Consider the following 12,212-nt stretch of genomic DNA (forward strand, 5'->3'; position numbering starts at 1 on the left):
TTCGTGCTTTCATCTTAAGAACAGTTTACTCTCATCTTGAAACAAAAGTCTGAATATCATTTTGCTTTCACTTTTTTTTTTACTATCTCTATCAGTATATGCCATTTTTTGGATTAACCTAATGTGTATCTTGGCATGAGTCGTTTTGGGGTGTGTAACCATAAACCCGTTAGCCCAGTTGGTTAATTGTTCGGCTAATAAAATTTTCATACATTGGTACGATTGCTGTAATACATTAAAATTGTACACACGGTGAGTGATAATATTTTAGTGGATATTGCGTGTGACTCCGATTCACAAACCAACTCATTATTAATCTACTTCCTGCCCGGCTTCCCTCCTCATGTAATGTGGTTTTATTTCCTAGCCCTAGTGAGACCTTCTCAGTGGTTACCTTTTATAATCCGTGTCTCTCTTTGAATGTTCTTGCGCTTAAAAAGGTTTTATGCAAGTGCGAAGGGTCAATCTTTTGGTGCGGTGACTTCAACAGCCACAACACTCGATGGGGCTCTAAGCTCACGGACATTAATGGTTCTTGTGTGGAGAAGGTGATGGACGACCTTGACTTAGTAATACTGAATGATGGTAGTGGAACTTTCATAAATCCTGGCTCTGGTCGGTCTTCCACTCTTGACCTCACGATAGTCTCTGCCTCGCTTGCAGCAAGGTGTGAATGGCGGGTTCTTTCAGACAGTCTGGGTAGTGACCACCTTCCTGTGGTCACTCACCTCAAATTGGAGAGAGATCTGGCGGGGTTGGATAGGCCTCCCTCTTGGAGTCTCTCCAGGGCTAATTGGGGAAAGTTTTCCAGATGTTGCTCCAAGGTGGTCAAGCCTGAATTATTTAACGAGAATTCTGATATCTTCAGTAATAGTTTAGTCAAAGGAGTTTATCGCAGTGCTCTCGAGTCTATCCCCACCTGTAAAGGTCAGATCGGTCAGAGAATTAAAGTTCCCTGGTGGAATGAGGATTGCGCGAGGGCCATTAAGGCCAGAAAGACTTCCTTTAAAAAAGTTAGGAAATCCTTGCTGCTTCAAGATGCCATCGAGTTCAAGAGAAGAAGAGCTCAAGCTCAGCGGGTAATTAAACGCGCCAAGTCAGAGTCTTGGCGAGCATTTTGTGCGTCTATTAATCCGGACACCTCCATTAGCTCTGTTTGGCGTCGGGTTAGAAGTATGTATGGTAGGAATGGTGGAGGGTGGTTGATAGCTTGGCTGGTCAGCAATAATGCCCCTGTTTTCTCGAGCCAGGAGAAGGCCTCTGCTTTAGCGTACTTCTTTTCAGATCAGTCAGGGGATGATCCTGTCGACTCGGAGTCAGGTGAGGTCAAGCGTCAGTTTGTCTCCCAGCATAAAGACATTCTCTGGGATGTGAGCCCGGACAACTCCCAGCTTAAAATGGATTTCACTCTGGGTGAATTAAAGCATGTCATTTCCAAGTCCAAGAATAGTGCTCCTGGCCCTGATTCGCTCACTTACTCTATCCGAGTTGGTGCTGGGGGTTTTCCTTGATATTCAGAAGGCCTATGATTCTGTCTGGAGGGACGGTCTTCTGTTTAAGATTCACCAGTTAGGCATCAGGGGCAGACTTTTCTGGTGGGTCCGTGATTTCCTGTCTGGCAGATCTTTTCAAGTGCGTGTTGGTGCTGCGCTGTCCTCCGTGTTTCTCACTGAAAGGGGTATTCCTCAGGGTAGTTGTATTAGTCCCACCCTTTTCAACATAATGATAAATGATGTTGCCTCTCTCCCAGGGGTGCGGGGCAACTTGTCTTTGTTTGCCGATGATATAGCTATCTGGGTTCGGGGCAGGAACTGTGCGTTCATCTCCAAGCGCCTTCAGGCTGATGTTGTCAGTATTGAGCAGTGGGCTGCAAAATGGGGTTTTGCCATCTCTGGGCCAAAGTCTAAGCTCGGAATCTTTACCCTCAAGAGAAAGGTTGAGGACGTCAGATTAACAGTCAATGGCACGGCCCTAAAAGTCTCTCCGGTGGTCCCCTTTTTGGGGGTGATCTTTGATAAGGGCTTAACCTGGAATGCCCATTGTGCCAAACTTGTAGCTAAGTGCTCGAAGGGTCTCAACCTTCTCCGTTGTATCTCGGGTACTTCTTGGGGTGCCCACCAGGATAGCCTCCTTATCTTGTACAGAGCCCTAATACGCTCGCACTTTGATTATGGGTGTCAAGCCTTTTGGGACATGTCCCTGTCCATCCGGAGGAGGTTGGAAGGAGTTCAGTCCAAAGCTCTCCGCATATGTCTTGGTGCCTTTAAAAGCTCTCCAGTGAGCGCTCTCCTTGTTGAAGCGGGTGAGTGGCCTTTGTCACTTCGATGGGAAGTGTCTATTCTCAAATACTGGTCCAAATGCATTTCCTTCGGGGTAAATCATCCTGGCAGTTCTCTGTTCCTGGATTGCTGGGAGTATCATGCTCTCGGTAATCTCCGTCGGCTTCCCCCTTTTGGTCTCAAGTGTGTTAGGGCGGTTAAAGGGTTGGGGTTGGACCTCCCCCTGGTTAACTCAGCCAATAAAGTGTCCCAATGGCCGCCTTGGACCCTCGTGGGGTCCAAGTGGGGTCCAATCAAAGTCCCTATGGCCGCCTTGGACCCTCGTGGGTCCAAGAATTCACTTGGATTTACAGAGTATGACAGACAGGGACAATCCCGTCACTACAAGTAACATGGCTGTGGAATTCATTCACAAGTTTTGGAGTCAATCTCTCCATGCTTAAACAGATGGCTCCAAAGATCCGGGTCTTGGCCGTACTGCGGCTGCCTTCTGCATCCCTGATGTGAAGGTGATCAAGGCTTTCAGGCTTTCAGACCACCTGTCGGTATTTTCGGCAGAACTTTATGCAATTGTTTTGGCTCTTGAATGGATTATAGACTTTTATCCCCTCAGCGCGGTCATATTTTCCGACTCTCTCTCGGCTCTGATAGCGCTTAGGTCGTTCCAGCCTGGCAGTAGGAACGAATTGGTTCTTGAGGTAATTCACCTCGTAAGTTTGGCCCATTGGAGGGGCACGGTCGTCGATCTATGCTGGGTCCCGGCCCATGTGGGCATTGCAGGCAACGAAGTGTGTGATCAGGCGGCCAAACGCGCCCTCAATCTGGATTTCGCAACCCCGGTTCCGCTAGGCCAGGCAGACCTCTCTAATTTAATTAAACAGAAAATTAATGTTACTAGGGCATGCCCGTACTATATATATATCTAAAAGTATATCCCCCCCCCCTCTATTTACATGCAATGGTTTGGTCCAAAGCTAACGGCTTGCGAGTACGGTGACAACCCCCCCCCTCTATTTACATGAAATGGTTTGGTCCAAAGCTAACGGCTAGCGGAGTTTGGTAAAGAAATCGCCATAGCGTGCACAAATGCGCAGGAAAGCGAAAGAATCGCAAATTAGTTTTAATTAGTTTTAAAACATAGTTTAACGCCAACATAGCGGCAACATAGTTTGCCAACGTGAAATAAATGAATACGCTCTCAAATGTGCCAAAAAAAAAAAAAAACGCTACCCGTACGCTCTACCCCGCCCGTACGCCCGTAAACAAAAAAAACAACGCTCTTCGCTTCCGCCCTTCGCTCTGACTGAATTGGGAGAAATAATGCGCATAAGAAATCGAGAAATTATTATTTTCTCCGGAAGAAATCGAATTACGTACCGTAATGGCGCACGCGCTGGGCTCAGCATCAGCTCGCTCTCACATCGGCCACGCCTACGCAATAACGCGTTCTGTGATTGGATGCCGGAAGTGCAGTCCTCACTGTCCGGAAGGTCGCAAATCGCAGTTACGATGAATCGCAAATTAGTTTTAATTAGTTTTAAAACATAGTTTAACGGCAACATAGTTTGCCGACGGGAAATAAATGAATACGCTCTCAAATGTGCCATCCGAGGCAGAGTGTGTTCGCCACGTTCGGCACACGCGATAGCTCGCTGCTCTCTGATTGGTTGAATCGTTTTTTGGACATAGCTCGGTAAGTAATTGTCCGATTAATATGAAACGTTATATGGCAAAGTCAGTGGGACTCCTCCCCTAAGGGGAGGTGGTGTCACAAGGTGCACCCATCGATCGTGTCCTTGGGGTCGTCTCCCCGGCTCACCTCGCAGGGAGCAGTCCATCTTATCTCGACTTAGAATTGGACATTGTTTTCTCAATTTTTATCTTCACAGGATCGGGTGCCATCCCTCGGGGTGGTGCGATCGGTGTGAGGTTCCCGAAGATCTGGACCATGTTTTTTCTTTTTGTCCGCGTTATAATAATGCTAGATCTCGTCTCCAGCTTTCTGTCCGCGGAATGGGGATCACGTGGTCAGGTCTGCCGGAAGCCTTTCGCTGGCTGGATCTGAAACATCCTGGGTTTTGTAGATCAGTTTTAAAGTTCATCAAAGATACGGGGTTAGCAGTGTGAGGCTCTAGTTTTTCTCGTGTAAACCTGGTTTTGTTTTGTTTGGATGTTAGGGTGCGTGGCGTATATAGAGCCTCGCGGCTCTGAAAGCGCCATTAGACCTCAAAAAAGAAGAAGAAGAAGGCTTCCCTCATTTTCCGCCTTCCGGTGTGCTCGCGTATTGTGTGGGTTCTCGTTCTGAGAGGTAGGATTCAATCCACAATAATCGCTGCCATCAACCTTCCTTTCCATGCTTTTCATCATACCACATGTACTAAGAAATGATAGTTTGTTTAAATCGGTCGTGTTTATGGGTTTATACTCCAGGAAAAGCTCGTTTCTCGTGGAGTCTTGGGTGCGGGGGCCTAACTGGTGATAGTGATGTAGCCTCAGACGTGGTTATGGGTCAGTCGAACTAACCAAGCGATTTGCCTTAAACCTGTAGGTGAAGTCGTGTTTTGTCAATGAATGTATTGGGCGAATTGGTGGTTGGAAGGAAAGTTGTGACTCGGAATTTTTCCGTGAGAACATTAACGCAGCTGTTCTGTCTGCTCGGACTTTCCAGTGGAGAATAAAGTTCCAAAGACGCCATTTTGTTGAACGTTTTGTGCAAAGGTGCAAGTTACGCGAGATAAAAACAAGTCACATCGCATGTTTCATGCATGTTTCAGACTGCCAGCCCATCTCTTTCCAAGTTTCCAGTTTTTCTTTTATGCGAGTTTGTGTTTGTATCAATTTCTGCATGGTGTTAGTGATTATTATGCATGGTTTTGGTGGTGGTGATTGTGTGATGGATGTATTTGGTGGTTCTGATTGCGATGGATGTATTTGGTGGTGGTGGTGATTGTGTGATGGATGTATTTGGTGGTTCTGATTGCGATGGATGTATTTGGTGGTGGTGGTGATTGTGTGATGGATGTATTTGGTGGTTCTGATTGCGATGGATGTATTTGGTGGTGGTGGTGATTGTGTGATGGATGTATTTGGTGGTTCTGATTGCGATGGATGTATTTGGTGGTGGTGGTGATTGTGTGATGGATGTATTTGGTGGTGGTGGTTGTGATTGTGTGATGGATGTATTTGGTGGTGGTGGTTGTGATTGTGTGATGGATGTATTTGGTGGTGGTGGTGGTGATTGTGTGATGGATGTATTTGGTGGTGGTGGTGGTGATTGTGTGATGGATGTATTTGGTGGTGGTGGTGATTGTGTGATGGATGTATTTGGTGGTGGTGATTGTGTGATGGATGTATTTGGTGGTGGTGGTGGTGATTGTGTGATGGATGTATTTGGTGGTTCTGATTGTGATAGGTGTACTTGGTGGTGGTGATTGTGATGGATGTATTTGGTGGTGCTGATTGTGATGGATGTATTTGGTGGTGTTGGTGATTGTTGTGCATAGTTTTGGTTGTGGTGATTGTGTGATTGATGTATTGTATTTGATTGTGATGGATGTATTTGGTGGTGGTGTTGGTGATTGTTATGCATGGTTTTGGTGCTGGTGGTGGTGTTCATTATGCATGGTTTTGGTGCTGGTGGTAGTGATTGTTATGCATGGTTTTGGTGGTGGTGATTGTGTGAGGGATGTTTTTTGTGGTGGTGGTGATTGTTATGCATGGTTTTGGTGGTGGTGATTGTGTGAGGGATGTTTTTTGTGGTGGTGGTGATTGTGTGAGGGATGTTTTTTGTGGTGGTGGTGATTGTGATGGATGTATTTGGTGGTGCTGATTGTGATGGATGTATTTGGTGGTGCTGATTGTGATGGATGTATTTGGTGGTGCTGATTGTGATGGATGTATTTGGTGGTGCTGATTGTGATGGATGTATTTGGTGGTGCTGATTGTGATGGATGTATTTGGTGGTGCTGATTGTGATGGATGTATTTGGTGGTGTTGGTGATTGTTGTGCATGGTTTTGGTTGTGGTGATTGTGTGATTGATGTATTGTATTTGATTGTGTGATGGATGTATTTGGTGGTGGTGTTGGTGATTGTTATGCATGGTTTTGGTGGTGGTGATTGTGTGAGGGATGTTTTTTGTGGTGGTGGTGATTGTTATGCATGGTTTTGGTGGTGGTGATTGTGTGAGTGATGTTTTTTGTGGTGGTGGTGATTATGCATGGTTTTGGTGGTGGTGATTGTGAGAGGGATGTTTTTTGTGGTGATTGTGATGGATGTATTTGGTGGTGTTGGTGATTGTTGTGCATGGTTTTGGTTGTGGTGATTGTGTGATTGATGTATTGTATTTGATTGTGTGATGGATGTATTTGGTGGTGGTGTTGGTGATTGTTATGCATGGTTTTGGTGGTGGTGTTGGTGATTGTTATGCATGGTTTTGGTGGTGGTGATTGTGTGAGGGATGTTTTTTGTGGTGGTGGTGTTCATTATGCATGGTTTTGGTGCTGGTGCTGGTGTTCATTATGCATGGTTTTGGTGCTGGTGGTAGTGATTGTTCTGTTTGGTTTTGGTGGTGGTGGTGATGTAGTTGTGGGTTTGGTTGGTGCTGGTTGTAAATCATTGCTCATCGATCTACTTCAATCCGTGACAATGTTGCAGATACATTACAGTATTTTGATTTCACTTAATGTATTTTTGCGCTAAAATGTGGCGCTTCCCTTGTATCAGACTCGACGTTTGAATGTGCTGTCAAAACCAAAGGATTGCGCAATCCATCAAAGTCGAAGTTTGGTTTACATTTTAATCGATGCCATGAATCGGAGTGCGTTATAGTTTTTGTGTGGGTGGTTTTAAATGGTGGTGGAGGTGGACATTGGGGTTGGGTGGTTCATTGTGCCTGATGGGGTTGTTTTTACAGTGTTGACGGTGCTGAACGACATGGCCAAGTCAAAGAATCACACCACTCATAACCAGTGTGAGTTCTGTACTCCAGGGGTGATGGTGTTGGGGGAGTGGAGATGGAGGGGTGATTTTCGGATCTGACTGCTTAGTTTTCGCGTAAATATTTGTTCATTTAATTTTAATGTGAAAATGCTGACTGTGTTCTTTTCTTGTAGCTCGTAAGTGGCACCGCAATGGGATAAAGAAACCCAAAAGGCATCGGTACGAGTCACTCAAAGGGGTATGTTTGTCCCCCCTGCCCTGCTGGATTACCTTTAACTTTGTTTGGGGATTATCGATGGAATTACCGTTGTAAACTCCTTCGTGGTTCACTTGTTCCCCCATTTTTATGGACCAGGTTCACACCTTTCGTCTTTTTATGGAAGGCCATCATGCCCTCCACCTTTGTATGGATGCCCTCCACGTTTTTGTGGACCAGTGTCATGCCCTTCATAAAATTAGATCAACGTTATTTTTTATGCCTCCACCAACGAAGTAGCCGGAGGCATAATGCTTTCTGGTTTGTCCGTCCGTGATAGGTTTTCATTACCGCGGTAAGTTGAGAACAGTTGAGGACCCAAATCAAACTTGGTACAGGTATAAATGATGATGTAAAGATGACATGATTCGAGTTTGGGGTCATGAGGCCAAAAGTCAGGTCATAACATGTATGTTCTGGTATTATGAACACAATATTGGAATATTTCGATTTAGAGATTGTTCAATTACTCCGCGTGAAAAAGCGAAAAGTGCGGTTAAGAAATTTTCTGAAAATCATTCCAAACAGGAAACTTACTGTTTTTACGGATGTCATAAATGGCTCGGCCAACAAGCACGAATAACTAATATAGCTTGTTAGATAGGGTGGTGTAAAAGATGCTGCATCAACGGCAGTAAACTTCCAGAATTTATTTTTCTATGACCTTTAAAATATTTATTTTATTTAAATTTAATTATGCGCTTGAAGACGAGAACACAAATCGCCCTTTTGACACTTTCAAACCCCTACAGTACTTGGACAAAATATTACAACATTTTACATCATCACGACCAATCAAATCTGCTGCTTGCACACCGTGCTCGTGTCCTTTGTATTAGTCCCCTTCCGGTGTACACCGGAGGGGACTATAGGTTTGCACTTCGTCCCTCCGTCTGTCTGTCAGTCTGTCCGTCACGCAAAGAACAGTTTTCCGGACTTTTTTTCTAAACTCTTAATGCTAATGATTTCAAACTTTGTACATGGTTTCCTCATGATAAGTTACAGATCAAGTTCGAACTTCACGACGTTTCGATCATTTTTGACAAAGTTATGGCACTTTGAACTTTGGGAATTTCCCCAACAGTTTTCCAGACTATAATTTGGAGTGTGGTAAGTCAAAGCTGTTAATATTCCTTGTGTACAATATGCTGTAATCGTGGACTGTTCCTTAAAATGCTTTCCTAGAACAAGCATCAAGTCAAAAACGTTTTCACTGAATTTTGTTTCCATTGACACAATTCTTCACATCAGGCAAGAATACATTGAATTCACATAGTTTACCAATAAATCAACACATCTAGGGAGGTTGGAGTGTCACTTTACCATATGCTTCTGTGCGTATAATCTGCGTGAATACTTCATTAAATATGTATCTGATACTCTGCCCTCTTAGCAGTATACACAGTACGCGTCAGAAGTAACCTAGCTTCCACAGTCCGCCGATAACCTGGTCAGGATAACCCGGTCAGGATAACCCGGTCTCACATCATCCGCGCCCACATTCAACCGTGCATAAATTTGCATATTTAATGAGGTTCGTCTGTCACACTTTGGTTTCCGTGCGATAACTCCACCAATAAATTCCCCAACAGTTAGTCAGGTTCAGTATGTTTTTTCGTTCAAAATTTTGGTAGATTAGCAAAACTATACATTTTTGGAATATTCAGAGCATGAGGAATCCTAAAATTAATGTTTACATTTGCGTAGACACCTTTGCGAAAATGACACTCAGGACAGTGATGAAGATCTGTAAAAGCAAATTCCTGAACGGTATAGACCTCGTAGATCCTGTGTATAGGACTTATAGTTCAATCTGATACTACCTATAACTTCCTATAACAACCTATAACTTCAAAGGACTTGCAATATCATGTATTATGTAATAGTGATGTTATTTGCTTGAAATCTATCATATCATTGAAATCATAGCCCACTTCCCTTACCTGAATATCACAAATATAAAGACAATGGTTTTCAATTACCTTTGTTTGTTGCTTTTCTATAATCCTGAGCACTATTTTGAGGCCTTTATTGGATTCCTTGACCCAGAAAACATAGGATTAGCATATTTAATTAAGTCTCTAGGTTGACTAGAAGCCGAGATCGCGCAAAATATGTATTTTATGGCGGCCATTTTCAAAATCCAAAATGGCGGCCATGCAGGTGTCTGTGCAAATGCCAACATTGATTTTCAGATTCTCCATGCTCTGAAGATTCCAAAAATGTACAGGTTTGCTAATCCCAAAATTTTGAAAGAAATTATATTTGTTAACATAGTGAACCTGACTATCTTCATCATTGTCCTGAGTGTCATTTTCGCAAAGGTGTCTACGCAAATGTAAACATTAATTTTTGGATTCCTCATGCTCTGAATATTCCAAAAATGTATAGTTTTGCTAATCTACCAAAATTTTGAACGAAATTATATTTGTTAACATAGTGAACCTGACTACGTTTTCCGGACGACAGACTGCCGGTAGGGGACACATGTATTGCAGCGCAATACTCAGAATGCTTGTTTATTATTATTATTATTATTATTATTTTTCCTCAAGATTGCGCGTGGTAAAGGTGTTCTATGAACTCTCGAGTTTTTTGTTGTCCGTTCCCTCATTTCTACTGTCCGTGCAGACAGGAAATGAAATGCGTCTATTTGTTTATCCTGCTTTACTGTACATTCAAACTGACAAGTCGATTCGGGGCTTCCGGGAATTTATGATTACAATGGAAGCGTGGATTTGAAATAGTTCATTTTATATTAAATATCGTGTTCATACTTCCATCTTGACTCGGCCTGTTGACTGGGTTGACTCAGCCTGTCATCCTTCCGAGGTCGGCTAATTGAGTACCAGTTCACTGGTAATTCCCTGTTTGTCGTTAAAGGCGGCAAAAAGGGTTGGCGTCAGGAAGGGCATCCGGCCGTAAAACATTGCTTCAAATAGGGGACCGAAAAACAACAACAACCACGGTCCCCGAAAAAGGCCAACCCCCGCTTTGTGGGGAAAAATGGCCTCTAAAGGTGGTTTTTTTTATACTTCCATCTTGAACCTGCATCTTATTTTGTGACGTAGTGGACGCTCCGATTTGACATTACGCAATTTGAGCATTAGCAGAAGCGAATGGGCAGGGGTTTTAATTGCCGGATGCGATGTAGTAAAAGTGACAAGTCGAGCAAGATGGTGCAGAGTATGTAATGTCCCTTGAGCTCAGCCGCGGTCCGCTTCCTGACCTGATTATCCCCTATCAACAGCACGGTATCCTTTGATGAAGACAAGAGTCGGTGAGTTATCACCGGCACCCTGAACAAATGCCAAAATTGGCTCCAGGTGCACGTCAGGCCTATCTAGCTCCTTAGTTGACCCTGTAATCTGGGACATGGTATAGCAAGAAAAAGATAAATAAATAGATTCAAGTCGAACAGTGGATTACACAGCCCTATATTAGAATTATTCAATTACAATTAGCAGATATATATTCAAATTGGCGAAGTCGATCTTACCAACTAAACCTGTGGCTTATCCCTAAACCTGTGGTTTACAATATGTGGTTTATCCCCAAGCCATATTGATGAGAGCATGCCTGCACTTCTGTTTCTGGATTGGCAGTGTGCCTAAAGGCTGTGACTTCTCCTTTTATAAACTGCCAACCCAATACCCCAACTAAAGATCCATAAATTGCTTAATTCTCCAAATGCACGTAAGCTTTTTCCTACCGATATTGCAATTCTTTTGACAAACCCCGATTTACCCATACACGCCAAATAATATCGAATGCTTAACCACATATTCAGTAAAGTGTTGCAGTTTGGTGATGCAACGTCAGAAACATTGACCCTATGTTACAATTTACCTGATGAATCAACTAGGAACTTGATGTTCGATATATTGTCATGACATGTGATGTCTGAATAATTTTATTTGGAAAGAAAAAACAGGCCACACATTTGAAGTCTATTCCTAATTTTCCTACCTTGGTTGCATGATGTATGAACTGCAGGTGGATCCTAAGTTCCTGCGCAACTTGCGCTTTGCCAAAAAACACAACAGGCGAGGAAATAAGAAGATGCTGCTTAACCAGAAGGACGACAAGGAAGCAAGATTAAAGCGCATCATTGCAGTTTCAGGAAAGCAGTGGCAGCCTGAATCGGCTCGACTCAAGCAGTTGCAGGCCGAAACGGCTCCACTCAAGCAGAAGCAGGCCGAAACGGCTCCACTCAAGCAGAAGCAGGCCGAAACGGCTCCACTCAAGCGGAAGCAGGCCGAAACGGCTCCAATCAAGCAGAAGCAGGCCAAAACAGCTCCGGCCAAGCAGAAGCAGGCTGCAACGGCTCCAATCAAGCCGAAGCAGGCCGCAACAGCTCCGCCCAAGCAAAAGCAGGCTGGAGCAGCTCCGCTCAAGCCAAAGCAGTCCGGAACAGCTCCACCCAAGCAGAAGCAGGCCGAAAAGAAGAAGTGAGAAGTGGACAGAAGGTGGTGAGAGAGTGACCAGTTAAGCAGAAGCAGTGAAAGTGACAATTGTGCAAAGTTTTATTCTGGTGGCAGTTGTTGTTGTACACCACTTAAACCATGTATGATGGGACTTTGTCAATAAAACGAGATGGACAACTTTATATTGCATTTGTCATTGGGTTTGAGTTGGACCTTTCATCTCAATGTTCACTTGAGGACCATGTGGGTTTTCGGTCATCTTGGAACCATCATTCAGTTTGTAAATGGCAAATGCGTGACTTACTGAAAA

General features: G+C 44.0%; 1 protein-coding gene across 1 annotated transcript; it reads left to right on the forward strand.

Annotated features, from left to right (window-relative positions):
- Positions 1–4,033: 4,033 nt before the first annotated feature.
- On the forward strand, positions 4,034–12,084 carry RPL29 (ribosomal protein L29). Its single transcript, XM_068132639.2, has 4 exons — positions 4,034–4,587; positions 7,194–7,250; positions 7,393–7,457; positions 11,472–12,084. The coding sequence occupies exons 2-4, from the start codon at positions 7,214–7,216 to the stop codon at positions 11,928–11,930; spliced, it is 561 nt and encodes a 186-aa protein (XP_067988740.2). The 5' UTR covers positions 4,034–4,587; positions 7,194–7,213; the 3' UTR covers positions 11,931–12,084.
- Positions 12,085–12,212: the final 128 nt, after the last annotated feature.

This window comes from Myxine glutinosa, assembly GCF_964187855.1.
Source record: "Myxine glutinosa chromosome 12 unlocalized genomic scaffold, kmMyxGlut1.1 SUPER_12_unloc_2, whole genome shotgun sequence".
Taxonomy (NCBI): Eukaryota; Metazoa; Chordata; class Myxini; order Myxiniformes; family Myxinidae; genus Myxine; species Myxine glutinosa.